The following is a 14,593-nucleotide window of genomic DNA, read 5'->3' on the forward strand; positions in this document are numbered from 1 at the left end:
TAGAAACCATAATTAAATGTTCATAGGCAATTTTCCACTCTCTTATTACACCTTTCCCTAAATGGCAGTAAGGGATCATACACAGTTAGGTAATCTCCCTAGATCTTTTTCATTTGCTTAACTTAAAAAATTCTGACAATAAAATTATCTCTAAGGTTTGTTCTGAGCATTAAGTGAGACAATTAGTGTGAAACATTTTGCAAGGATTCTACATAGGACATAGTACCTGATAAATACTTGTTTTCATTCACTAAAATAGCAATGGTTTTAATTTATGGACTTGTCTTTTTTTCAAAAATGTTTAGCCAGAGGAAGCCTGTATTCCACATCAAGAGGTTACTCTTTAAATTAAGAGAGTATATGTAGCAAATAAATCATCAGTAATGCTGTTTCTGTACAGGGTTGGGGGCATGGGCAGTCTCTACAGGCATGCTACGCAGGGCTTTTCAACAACATCACTCTGAGGGATGTTTTGCCAATTTTGTCCTTTCTCTGTTACAGTAGCTAGCATAAGAAAGGTACTCAATAGTTATTTGTAGGTCTTTGCTTTAGATTTTGTTTTAAACTCAATTCTTCCCTCAAATGATACTGTGTTAGAATCCCTGGGTTTGCAATTCTAACATCACTCATTTCCCCGTGTAGCGTCACACTGCTCAGCTCCGGGAAGAGCTGCTGAAACTTCCCTGTCCTGATGGCTTGGACCCCGATGCCGATGATGCCTCGGAGACGTGCAGTGCCACAGCAGGTGCTGAGGAGACTCTCATGCACGACCAGGTCAAACCCGGCAGCAGCAAAGAACTCCCCAGTGACTTCAAATTATGAGCTGCATTGACATGGACTTCATAGACACAGAGGCTTTGAAGCACAAGCCAAATATGTCAATATTTGTATGTAAGAAACTAATTATGTAATAGGTAATGAAACTGAAACTATACTATGCCCTTAAGGAGATCCAGTTTAATTCAAGGTGATCTTTTATTTACCTGTACAAGAGTGTAAACTTTTTTGTGCTTTTATTTTTCAATTGTGAGAACCACTGATTGGTATGTTGAACAAATTTGTGTATACAAAGAAATGGATAAATCACTGATATATAAGGGAAACTACCTTAGGAAAGAATGTTTACTGAATGTTTATTTTATTTTTTTTTTTACTGTAGAGTGAGAGGTTGTTAACAAAGAATATATATTGGTCATTCTTACAACTGCTATTTGAAGTCAGCAACTTTTCACTGAATTTGATAGATTTTATGTTTGGCCATATCTTCATGCTCATATTTGATTTCTGAAGACCTACACACACTTCAATAAAAGTTAATTGACATACGCCCTCTTTTTTGATTTACTGGTACATTTTTTAAATGATAACCCTGCCATAAAAATGTGTTATAGTTGGAGACTTGCACTTGTATGGATGAATTTATTACATTCAACATATTTAATTTTATGCCTTCTAATTCTAAGATGCAGAAAAATAAATGAACATGATTTTATTCTATGCCAACATTTGGGCTTGTGAATGTATTTGTTATTTGAATTTAAGTATATGGAAAGGAATGGTCAGTTTGAAAAGTCACTCTTAAACTGATTTTTCCTAAAGGGCTCCTTCTTTTCCTGGACTCTGGTTTTATTACTAAAGTCACATGTATGCATTAAACACTGAGGTTCTGTAGAGCAGCAAGGATGTACCTCTCTGGTGCTGTTCCAGTACATTCTGTACCTGCCATATAGGCTAATTTTCATGCAAATTCTTCCTAGAGCCAAATAAATAAAGACTTAGGTGTGTTAGTATGTCTTCTTTCTAAAACAGTTTGCTGTGTGTGAAATGCTATTTCTACAAAGAAATGAACTCTTTCAAGACCTAAGCAAGGGAAAGGAAAGGATACTTTTAAGACCAATTATCGCAAAGGAAAAGCTAAGGTGATTCTTGACAGTATTTATTTAAAATAAAGTGGCACGTGGGATCCCTGAATCTGGAGCTGACCAGAAGAAGCTCTGTTCTAACAGTGAGTTGCTCTTCGAAGTTTAAAAAGGGGAACTACAAGGTACAGAGCTCCTTAAGCATGAATAAAGGAGGGACAAGCAGTTTGTGACCAGAAAATCAAAGGTTCTGGAACACATAGTGTTAGGTCTGGTGGGTGGTGAGCTACACCAAGAATGAGAAAATAGTCCATTTATAAAAAAGAAGAGTCCATTAAATGTAACCACGGACATTAATGCTAGCTAAAATCTAAGTATAAAATTATCAGCAATAAAAGGTAAAAGAACAGTCATCAATCCATTAGCCTTTGTTGTTCCTGTTTGGTCTGTCAGGGTCCCATTAGGATGGATGATAAAGCTGCTATGAAGTGTATTGTTTTCCTCCAATTTTGGATTTTAATCATTGAGCTTGGGTCACACTCTCCACACCATTAGTCCACACCAGTACTATAAGGTCCAACTCATGTTTTTAAAAAACCAAGGCCCGAAAGTCTAAATTTAAGACCAGTTACATTAAAATTGTTCCATCTTGACCCGGACTTGGCGCCAGCAAACATTTGAACACTCACTCTGTACTACGTGCAGGTTCCCGCACGGAGAGCTGAATGACGCCTGGAAACGGCGTGGGCGCAATGCGCTGCGCGCCGATGGCCATAGTACCGCGTCCTGTTGGGGGCGCAGAGGGGCTCCTCCCTCAGGGAAGATGCTGGGGGGCGCCGCGGTGATGCGGCCCGGGAAAGCTCCCCGCAGCGAGGCGTGCGTTCTGAAGGGCGAGGGTAAACTAGCCGGGGAGAAGCGCCCCAGCCCCAGGCCCGAGTAAGGGGAGCGCGAGTTAACGGCTGCGTTAGGTGCGGTTGGACCTAAGGGACCAGGAGGTGGGCTGTAGTGTCGGGAAGGCGGAAAGGGCAGGGTCATGTGAGACCTTGTTTGCCCTGTGAAGGAGCCTTGACATCCTCACTTTGGACAGCTCTCGAGGTTTTAATTAGGAGAGCAACGTGGTCAGATTGCATTTCAGGAAGATCATTCCGCCAACTCTACAGGTCATAAGCTAGGCCAATCAGAGGCACGGACAACTCGGGGAAATACAAATTTGTTGGTGTGAGAATAACTTAGATACGTTTGCAGACTGAGGAGCCAGCCAGTGGGGGGAGGGTGAGTGCGAGGGCCTTGGGAGGAGGGTGGACCAGAGGCCAGCAGACAGGGTGGCCTGGGTCCACGAGCACAGGCAGAGAATATGAAAATGTTCGGAAACAGTAAAGCCAATTGTTTTCATAAAATCGAAGGTGATATCTAAAGAAAAGTACAAAAATAAACTGCTTAGATACCATTCTTGCATAAAGGCCAGTATCTCCAAAGACATGTAGAAAGCACTAAACTTTTCTTTGATGTCCTATAATTTAGATTATGTAGGATGAGGATGGTTAGGTGAGATGCTTCAGTTAGTGTATCCTAAACTGCAATGAAAATGCAGCATTGCCACACTGTTCACTCCGTTCTGTACTTTGCCTGTTGCCGACTGGTAGTCCCTAGACCATGACTTGAGCAGCACTGGGTTAAGTGTCTCAAGTGGGGGCTGGTTCCCAAACTAGAGCTGATTATTTAATATACAATCTTATACAGTTTCACTTTTTCAGCATATTATATACTCTTCCACAATTAAAAGTTAACACTCTGGTGTCCTTGGATAGGTGCTGAAATAGTACCAATTTGCTGAAACAAGCTTCAGATCTTGAGAGGTAATGAGACTGGTTAGACGAAGATTACAAGATGGAAGGAGACGCTCACTGGATCAACCTACACATGGGAACAGGCCTGACTGCAGAGCTGGAACAGGCAGCCGAGGGTACAAGAGGACTGGAGTGGTGCTTGGGTCCTGGGCAAGACGGTCAGAACACGGCAGGGCCTCGGGCTCACTTAGTTTCAGTAATGCTAAGGGGTTTTATGATGGTGATAGTTAACACTCTAGTTTTCCTCCTGAACTCAAGGCTCTTTCCAAACTTCAGCAATTTTTTCCTACATGAGGGAAAAGCCCTCCCCATGCCATATATGTTTAATTTTGTGATAGGCTATCTATGGCCCTGATGTTACCTTTGAAGTGGCTTTCCTTTTAATGCATAGAAGCACCTGTCACCTTGGTCACATTGATCACTCGGGTAGAGAGATGTCTTCCAAACTGTAATGGAGGCAACAGGAAAGGGAGCTGGAAGGGAGAATTCTCTAATTTTGTTCCAAACTGTAAAAGGGTCAGGTCACATGGAAGTTTGCCCATAGCATTTACAGGCTAAGAGGCAAGATACAAATGGAGAAACACATGCCATATGCCTAATATTTAGGTTAGTAACCAAACTAACAAAATGTAATGTGATATATGTGCTATCATCCTACTTTGACAGATGTACCTTCATAACATTAAAAACGTGTTAAACTGTTTTTAAATAGAAATTCTAGTCATTAAAATAATTCAATTATTGGGCATGTTGAAATATTCTATCGATTGGCTGGCACTGGTTGGATAAGTAATGAAATGACATACATAATTAACATTATTATATATTTATTTCACAAAAATGTATCTTAACTTTATTTCTACAAAATAATTTTATGTTTTAATACTTGCACTAGTTCTTAGGGTTGCTGTAAGAAATTACCACAAACTCAGCGGCTTAAAATAACAGAAATTTATTTATTTGCAGTTCTGAAGACAAAAAGTCCAAAATCAAGGTGATGTCAGGACTATGCTCCCTCTGCTGGCTCTAGTGGAGAATCCATTTTCTGCCTCTTCCTGTTTCTGGTGGTTGCTGGCATTCCTTGGCTTGTGGATGCATCACTCCAGCCTCTGCCACCATCTTCACATATCCTCCTGTGTGTGGATGTGCATCACTACTGGGAAATAGCAATTTTGCAAGAATCTGTTGCATTCATGCTGAGAGGGAGCATCTGCAATTCAAATCCTCCCTGTATTTCTAATTCATCTGCCTGTTTCCCACATTACCTGCAGCACAACCCAAAACCTTTACAGCGTTTCACTCAGGAGCCTTTTGTTTCAAGGACATAGATAAGATGTGGAGATGCCTTTTCTCTGGAAACTGGGCTGTGTAAATCAAGAGAGCAGCTGATCAAGGTCACCCCGTGTCATTGGATCTTGAGTGACAGGAACCCCCAGGTCTTCTTTTATTGTGTTTGTGATATATGAAGGTCTTTAAAAGCACAGCACCTATGGTAGGTGCTAAACATCTAAAAAAGAGTCCCAGAGTTGAGGGAGGAATGGCACATCTCTAAAATAGGACAGGTTGTATCAAACCCATATTATGTGAGCCTTAGTGGCATCATTCCTGACAAACACCATATGATTTCACTTATATGTGGAATCTGAAGAACAATATAAATGAAAAAACAAAAAAGGAACAGACTCATAGGTACAGAGAACAGACTGAAGGTTGCCAGAGGGGAGGGGGGTTGGGGGACTGGGTGAAAAAGGTGAAGAAATTGAGAAGTCCAAATTGGTAGTTACAGAACAATTATGGGAGATGTAACGTGCAGTACAGGAAATAGTGTCAACAATATTGTACTAACCATGTATAGTGCCAGCTGGGTACCGGACATATACGGGGAACACTTTATAAAGTATATGATTGTCTAACCACTATGATGTACACCTGAAACTGATCAACATGATATTGAATGTAAACTGTACTAATTGAAAAATAAGAATTGTTTTGCTTCCTGCTTGGAGTGGGGTCCTTTCAGAAAGGCTTTGCCCTTAATGTCCCCACGCGTGGTCAGGGTTACCTCGCCGCTCTCCCCGGCGAGCGCATGGCACACTCACCGCGCAGCTTCGAGCCCCCGGGGCACAGTCCCACCTGCCTCGCCCGGGCATCCGGGGCTCGGCTTTCCCGTGGAGCGCGACCGTGGAGATCAGAGGCGCCCTGTGCCCGGCAGCAGGCACGCAGGGGGCCGGTCTCCGCGGTGCTCCGTCTGCCCTCCGCGCCTTCCCGGCGTCGGCTGCGGGCATCATTTCTGTAGCGGCGGCGTCAAAACCGTGTACGTTACTTACACTTCGAAGAATACTTTTTTCTGCTGCCGGAATTCTTAACTTGGGGTTAAGGACTCCACCGCACAGGGTCTCTAACTTCCATACGTGGTACCCAAATGTCGGTAGTAAGGGCCCACGTGCACTTTGCGGAGAGAACCGCGTCTTTCACCAGGTAGTCGGGAGGGTTCAGACGCGGAAAGACTGAGGAATCGAAGCGGCAGACCTTCCAGCGAGCGCGGCCGCGAGCACCGTCCGGCCCGCGCCCCAGCCCGCGCCGCGCAGAGACTGCTGGCCCCCCACGCCTTCCGCCGCCCGCCGCAGCCTCCCCCCGGGGCGGGGTTGAGGCCGGCCGCGCCCTCCAGCCCCGGCCGTTCCCCTGTGGGGGCGGGGCAACCCACTGGGCATGCTCAATATCCTGGCCTTGGGTTGGTTGTCTAGGCGGAAGCCGGCGCAGTCTGTGTGTTTTTCCCAGGGTGCCCCGCGCTGCTGTCATGGCTGCCTCCTTGGGCCGTTAGCCGCGCATGAAGTTCTAGAGTTACGGTTTATCCGCAGGAACTGTCGCCACCAGACTTCGGCGCCTCTGGACCCTCTTTCTTTCACTTCCTTTTGTGACTCCTGTGTGACCGGTCTGGGAACCCGTTTGGCTGGGGCGATGTCCGGGGTGACGTGGACCCCGGAGCTGGCTGTCTTGAGGGGCTTCCCCACGGAGGCTGAGCGGCAGCAGTGGAAGCAGGAGGGAGTCGCTGGCTCAGGTGAGAGAGGCGCTGGCCCGGCACTTAGGCCAGCGTGGGGACTGTGAGTAGAAGCGGTGGCGGTGGCTGGGTTCTCATACCTCCTTGTTTAGTTTTTCTCCTACCAAAAATCTTGGATTAAGATTTTGGGTCGCTGCGTCCTTGACCTGGTGGCCGTCGCCGCATCTCTCACATGCTGGGCGTGGCTGTCAGGTTCCCCGCTTGTCTTTACCCCAAACTTCTCACCGCCCACGTTCAGAAATAATGACAATGGCAATATCAGTGAGTTTCCCAACATTTACTTAGTCGTTTAATCCTTGTAATAGACACGTAAGGTAGAGGCTACTTTAGGTTCGGTTTGCAGATGAAGACATTTACCTACTGATGGGTTCAGTAATTTAGTCAGGGTCGCACAGCTGGTAAGAAGAAATGCTGAAACCAGACAACAAAGATATAATTCTTGCGAGCAATGCACATTTACCGCAGAGATAAAGAATTAAAGGGCACATTTACTAGTGGGCTATAGGCACATCTGATTGGAACCAGAAGAGAAGTAACACTTAGGACAGTATATAAGTGGGTGTGTGTGTGTGCACACAGTAGGTGCTTCAGGATAGGTAGTTTCTGAAGGCTGGTCTGGAACAGTTTCATGGAAGAAGTCAGACTTGAGCTGGTTTCGGATTAAAGGATAAGACTGACAAGTGGAGAAGAGCTCAGCAGGAGAAATCACAAGTATAAAGTGTGAAGGCAGGAATGTGCATGAGATACTAGGGGAACAATGAGTGAACCCACTTTTCATCAAGGAGTATAGTGTGTGTTGAGCGGGGTAGGGGATAAGAGAAGCCACCCTGTGAAATGTCTTAGAACTCTATGGAAACTTTTCTGTTGTCAGTAGGAATCTTTGAATTCCCAGGAGAAGGGTGAGAATACTTATTAGTGAGAAATATTATTCTAGGGTCTAACTTCTACCCTACTACTCATCGTATGGACGAGTGGCTAATTCTAGGAGAAGTAATGTTTGTAGAATGGTGCGAATTTGTTCAGTGCTTTTTGATTAATGTATAGAAGCATTCTAAATGTATGCTTTTTCCTTGCATACTAAAATGGTAGGTTTACCTAATACTGCTATCCTTTCAAGTATGAAAAAAATTGTTCCTTTGGATTATTGGACTAATTTTTTTATATTACAGAGAGTGGACCGTTCCTACAGTTGCTGCTAGAAGGGAACTATGAAGCCATATTCTTAAATTCATTGACTCAAAATATTTTTAATTCAACAAAGATGACTGAAGAAAAGATTGACAGCTACCTAGAGAAGCAGATATTAACATTCCTGGATTTCTCACCAGATTTGGATAAAACCCAAAGGTAGAATTTTATTTCAAGTTTTTATAGGGAACCAGCCTCTTAATACATTTAATAGAGCTTTGACAGTGTAAGGCACTGACTTTAACAGTTATTGAAAAACCCTACTTTACATTTAGTCAGGATTCATAATGTACTGAATAATCTATGTGAGAACTTCTGTCCAGAGGACCATCAGAATGAAAAAGTAAAGTGGTGTAGGATATAAGGGTTTTGTCTATGAAACTGACATGTAATTGGTAACTGCTAACCCACTGAGCTTCCAAATGCTTAGGTCTTATAGGTTTAGCCACAGGCAAGACTTTAGACCTTATTTCCTTTTAACTTGAATGCATACCCTGTCCATCTTGCTATTTCTAGATTGCTGAGTGATACTTGTAACTACTTTTATTATGTTTTAGATTGTTAACTTTCTAGAGGTCAGAAAACTTTATGCGTTACTTATGGAACCCTTGTTTTACCTTCTTCCACTAAAGTTTATGTAATTTTATAGGATTAAGTATAATAGGTAGTTGTACAACAGTGAAACCTAAATCTTACTGTTGTAAATTTGTTAATATACTTATTTCTTTACTATCTTGGCATCCACATCAAGCTTTAATTTTCTTCAAAATGCATACAATTTTGTTTTACCATTATTTCTAGGGAATGGCTTTGCTTAGTTCTTCAACAGATAAACCAGCTACTGTAGTAGATGTTGAGAATGTAAACAGGAATAAGACATAATTTGTATCCATAAGGAGTTCACAAAAGAATGTTACTATAGGCATTTTATTTTATTTTAAAGATTAATATTACTCCTTTTAATTTTTTTGCTTTACTAGCAGTTTACATTCCTGTAATGACAGTCCTGATTCTTATTTAGCTGTCTGAAGTGTGGTATTATAGAAACTGGCTTTGCAGTGCACAGTAAAACACACATGCACATACACGCGTTATTCACTGGGATAGCTGAATTCCAGCTTGCCAATAGAGCTCAGAAGAGAGGTTTCAGTTGCCTCATTTTGAGGAATTTGAAATTAATCTGCATTTGCAGTTCGCCTTAGGGATTTAGATTTTTGGTTGTGATGGTTATATTAAGGCTTTATGATCTTGCTACACACCTGTTTTTTCCTGTTTCCTAACTTCTTACTACAAGCAGGCACTTTGGTCACCTGTTTTCTCTAGTGCTACTCTTTCTTTGCTCTGTTCTTAGTTGTGCTGCATCCAGCACTTTATATTCTGGCTGTCACAGGCTTGTAGGATTGATTTTTTTTTTCTTAAAGAATTGTTTAATGTAGGGCCTAGGGGACATAGGGAAAGAGAGCTTTTACTTTCTCTTTGGCATGAAACTTCAGGATCCTCTGGCTGTTATTTGGTAGAGTTGAATCCCCATGTATTTTTGTCTTAATCCTGGGGTTGGCATATTACAGCTGATGGGGCAAAGTGGCTAAGGATGGTGTTCACATTTTTAAAGGGTTGGAAAAAAAGAAACATGTGTGACCCACAAAGCCTAAAACATTTAATATCTGTCCCTTTGCAGAAAAAGTTTACCCACCCCGTGTCTCAAGCCAAAGCAGGATTGAAAAAGATATGTTCAAGTGAAATTTCTAGGGGTCTTTTTGTTCCAGCACGTGGTAATACAGGATTAGTAAAATGTTTTTTATTTTTTTTAAAAATATGTTTTTATTGATTTCAGAGAGAGGAAGGGAGAGAGAGATAGAAACATCAATAATGAGAGTCACTGATTGGCTGCCTCCTGCATGCCCCCTACTGGGGATGGAGCCCACAACCTGGACATGTGCCCTGACCAGGAATCAAACTGTGACCTCCTGATTCATTGATCGACACTCAACCACTGAAGCTATGCTGGCTGGGCAGTAAAATGTTGTTTAAAAACAAGTTTTTGTTGTCAGTTTTCTTTCATATAAAACCAGTTTAACATGTCTTCTGGCAATGTCAGAGTTGTTAAATAAAATGCAGGAAAAGTTACAAGTGCGGGATGAGGATCTAAACCAGCACTGTTTGAAAGAACTTTTCAGTGATGATGGAGATGTTCTGTATCTATGTCCAGTATGGTCGCCCCTGGCCACATTTGCTCTTGAGCACTTAAAATGTGGACAGTGTGACTGAGGGACTGAATTTGAAATTTTGTTTAATTCTAATTTAAATTTAAAAGAGCCATACGTGGTTCATGATTACAATATTAGACAGTGCAGACCTCAGTTGCGTAGGTTTCAGAAATTCTTTTTTTGTACTACTCTAGGATAATCTCAGTAAATGTTGGTTGATATCTTAAATTTTTCTTAATAAAACTGAAGTGAAGTAACATGTTGGTGGTTATACAGTGGTAGCAGTTTACATTTATTTCTTTAACTATTCTTATTTGTAGACAACAGCTGATATTTCTAATTGGTGTGAGCAGTTTGCAACTCTTTGTTCAGAGTAACTGGACGGGGCCTCTGGTTGATTTACACCCTCAGGAGTTTTTGCCATCTGTTTTGTTCCAGCAATTCAGTGAGGTATGCTTCTTGGAAATGCCATATGTAGTTATTATTGTGTTATTTATTCTTCAGGAACTTTAGAAACTGGAGTTACTAATTGGTAGGAATGAAACATGATTTTATAGCTTGTACAAAACCTGCTAAGAATGCTTGTTCCTCGATCAGATTTTCACGTTTTTCCAGAAGTTTCATTGCTAGTCTCAAACTCCTCTTCATGTGTCCTCATTTTTTGGAGCCCTGTGAGCTGCTGTTTTTTTAAAACACCAGCAGCTGCACCAGTTTGTTTTTTTTATACACACACACACGCATGCATATGCTACTGCAGTTACATAAAGATCTTTTCTGGCAAAGCAGCAGATCTGGAAATCTGTTGCAGGTAAGTTTTGCTGCAGTGCTTAGAAATGGATCCCAGGGGCAATTTCCTTTATGTTCCAAGTACTTTATTAAGTGCCTGGCACAGAGATCTCTCTGTTGATAACAATTATTATTATCCGTATATGAAGACAGTATCATTGACTTGCATCAGTAGATCGTCAGTAGAGTTTTCAGTTCGAATTCCTCAGGTGTTTTTGAGCACATATGCCTAGGGCTTGGTAAGTATGATGTGTTCCAAAAAGAAGTATGGTAACGTTGACTTATCCAGCCACCTCAGAGATCTTGAACACAATGAGTAATCACTCAGCCTGGAAAAAGGATCCCTTAGCAGCCAAAGCTTATGCAGCAAAAGGGACCTGTTTACTGTTAACCAGGTTTCTCAGAGTTAGAAATAGCAAATGGAATGGAGTTATTGACATAAAAGTTAGTAATTTGGTGGTGAGGTGGAAAGAGAAGAGGTACAAAAGCAGCCATAACCTGAAGCCATTATAATGAGCTGCGTGTGTATCAGTTAGCATAATACTGACCCTAAATCATACCCTAAATCATTATTGAAAGGTTAAATGATCAAAGACCTTTTAGCTGGGAGTGGACCGTGAATTAGAACCTGCAGGGTGGTGGAGAGTAGAGAAGAGGAAATACGTCTAGGTGTAGTCATAAGGGCAGACATTTATAGAGAAGAGAGTGATGTTTGTGGGAAAGGGATGCACTGAGCCTGTTGGAGTTGCAGTAAAAGGTCAGACTTGATGGGAAGCTACAAACTGGCCAGATTGTAGGAAACTTTGACTAAGACCTTGGTTTTTATTAGAACTACCTCATACATTTTTTAAAAGCATATAAAAGGTGTACAGTTTAAATAATAAAATCCTTGTCCCCACCACCTCACTTGAGAGAACATAACTGTCATCGTAGAACAGCTTCCCAACTGCTCTTCCCAGGTGCTGAGCCCCTCTGCCATTGTGCTGGCTGTGTGGGGCTGGGCTGGTGAGAGCCTTTGAGCTGGTCTCTTCTGGTTTAGGAGCCTTCTCTAGTTCGTAGTGTGCGCTACAGATCATAGCGCACATGTAGAAGATGTTCTACATGTGCTCTGACTTGGACAAGCTTGGGAAATACTGCCCTAGAAGATCCCCTTTGTATGCTTCCTGATAGCATCATTGGCCCCCTTGTCTCATGAACCACTCTCATGAATCATTCTAGTGCTTTTCTCCGTAGTTTTAGCACCTCTCTATGTATCCCTAGAAAACACAGTGCTTAGTTTTGCCAGTTTTTGAACTTTATATAAATGAAACAAACCATGTATTCTTCTGTGATTTGCTTTGCTCAGTGGTATATTTTGAAATCATGCCATTACTCATTTTTACTGTTGTATAGTATTCCAATTATGTGATTGTACCTCAGTTTATATCTGTTTTATTCTTGATGGCCATATGGGTTGTTTCCATTTCTTGCAATGTATTATGTGCAATGCCATTAGGAACACATCTTCTGGATATCATTTGCAAGAATTTCAAAGCACAGTGGACTTAAAAAATGATAGTATTTGGTGCAGTGCTCCAAATGGAGGAGTTGTTTTTACTGGCCCCAGGCTATAGTTGGGCTGATGGGATCAATATTTCAGCACAGTTGTAAACCCTTGCCAGCACTGTATGGGGAAGCTCTGCTGAAGTTGCGTCTGTGAGTAGAGTTTCTTGCCCTCACATGTTCTACTTCCCTTGGTGATGTCAGGATGTTTTAAAAGGATTATACAATTTATACTCTTTACCAGCAATCTGAGCATTTGGAAGAGAGACGGAATTGAAGATTTTAAACTGGGCAGTATTTTCTAGTTGTCATTTTCCTGTGCTGATTAATCTTTTTATTTATAAAGGTTTAATGGCTTTATTTTATTGTTTTAAAATTTTATTATAATTATTAGGGTGACATTGATTATTAAAATTATATAGGTTTCAAGTGTACATTTGTGTAATACATCAACTGTATATTGCATTGTGTGCTCACCACCCAGAATCAAGTCTCCTTCCATTCCCATGTATTTGACCCCCTTTACCCTTTTCTACTGCCCCACCCCCTTTCTCTCTGGTAACCGCTGTATTGTTGCCTGTGGCCATGAGTTTTTGTTTGTCTTGTTTGTTCATTTGTTGCTTCTAGTTTTACAGTTCTTATTTTGCTAAGTGAAATGAGTCAGATGGAAAAAGTCAATAACGATATGATTTCACTCATATGTGGGATATAAAACTGATTCATCTTAGCTCTTGCAATGCACAAGTATTTGTGAATATACTTTATGGTCATGGATTCTAGTCACCAAAGCCAGATTAATTTCTCCTGCCTCTAGTTTACAGCCTTGGCATTGCTAGCACTGTTTTCTGACCTCTGGTGCTGATCAGCCCCCAAGGACTAGCGCTGAAGGCCATGTCTGAGCAGTAGGTCACCTCTCACACATAAAGGCGCTCTCCTGGTAATCTGGTTTTCTGTTAAGTTTAACTTGGGCTTCCAGGTGTTGAACTTTTCACTGTGATGCTGTTAAATAGTGTTCTTATGTGTAAATGCTCTTTTGGCTGAGAAATTGCTCTTCAGGGAGTTGGAACCTTTTTCTTTCTATTTTTATTGAAATATAAACAAGCCTTTTTAAAAATGGATACTTTCCAAAACCCCGGGAAGCACATTTAGAACTCAGTTGGAATATGAGTGTTTGTTATGCGATGGGCAGGCAGAGGCTGATTTACTTAAGCAGAGCATAAAAAAGCATTTAATTTTGTCATGAAGAGGCGAGGCTAGCGCTAGGGAGAGAAATTTACTTATTTAATGGCTTAGTCATTTAGTCGCTCATTTAGTCATTGTTATTTGCCTTAACACCATCTCCAGAGAATTTTGGGTTGAAGGATAGGTGGGAGGTTTAATAAACAACCCCTGCCTTTGAGTATCAGAGTTAATAATCTTCTGGTGGTATATTATGGGCTATCTCTGTATAATTTATTATTTATTTTGCCCTATTAAATTACATGTTTGTTATTTATCTTTAGGGATTCCTTTTAGAAAATAATGATCTAAATTTGTGCTATAACAGGTGGACATATTTCTCAACGTAATTAGAATAAGGATTCTTTTTGTTAAAGGCATCTCATATCTTCTTGAACTTCACCAGTTTGCTTTGGACCTTAGGAAATAAAGATTATTCTATCCATTTAAATGACAAGGTGATTCAATGAGGTGGCAGGACTAGTTTGGGCACATTAGACAGGTTCTTCCCTTTAGTTCTTAAATCAGTATATTCACTTGCGTTCTGAGTATTTCCATTTGGAGGTCTTGCAAGATACCTGACTCAGCGTGTCCAAGACTGAACTCATGGTGAGGTTCTTCTCCAAACTGGGTCCTTTTCTGGTGTTCATATCTCCATTGCCCACCCACCACCATGTAGTTATGTCAGTGCGAAGGCTAGGACTGATCGTGGTCCTGAACTTGAGACCTAATACTTAGCACAGTCCTGACCTTGCTGAGTGGCAGGAAGAGGTAGAGAGATCTGTGTGAAAGGCAGCATGTGGTGGTAAAGACATTGGTTTGGGAGTTGGCAGACTTGGGCTCTGATCTCTATTCAGAACCTAACTTCTGTGTGATTTTGGGTTTAAC

The 14,593-nt window shown here is 41.5% G+C and overlaps 2 protein-coding genes across 11 annotated transcripts in view; both read left to right on the forward strand.

Moving 5' to 3' along the window:
• The window catches only part of BIRC6 (baculoviral IAP repeat containing 6), a 152,841-nt gene extending 151,336 nt beyond the window's left edge, over positions 1-1,505 (forward strand). For all 10 annotated transcript variants that reach the window (XM_087823450.1, XM_016218957.2, XM_087823455.1 and 7 more), the window contains one exon: positions 643-1,505. In XM_087823450.1, the coding sequence (XP_087679576.1) occupies positions 643-822 (180 nt within the window). In that variant the 3' untranslated portion in view covers positions 823-1,505. The remainder of the gene's footprint in view (positions 1-642) is intronic.
• A 5,007-nt stretch (positions 1,506-6,512) lies between these two features.
• The window catches only part of TTC27 (tetratricopeptide repeat domain 27), a 105,932-nt gene continuing 97,851 nt past the window's right edge, over positions 6,513-14,593 (forward strand). Inside the window, exons 1-3 of the mRNA XM_016218982.2 lie at positions 6,513-6,764; positions 7,934-8,111; positions 10,480-10,609. Coding sequence (XP_016074468.2) covers positions 6,665-6,764; positions 7,934-8,111; positions 10,480-10,609 — 408 coding nt within the window. The 5' untranslated portion in view covers positions 6,513-6,664. The remainder of the gene's footprint in view (positions 6,765-7,933; positions 8,112-10,479; positions 10,610-14,593) is intronic.

Source organism: Miniopterus natalensis, chromosome 13 (genome assembly GCF_054644295.1).
Source record: "Miniopterus natalensis isolate mMinNat1 chromosome 13, mMinNat1.hap1, whole genome shotgun sequence".
In the NCBI taxonomy this organism is placed as follows: domain Eukaryota; kingdom Metazoa; phylum Chordata; class Mammalia; order Chiroptera; family Miniopteridae; genus Miniopterus; species Miniopterus natalensis.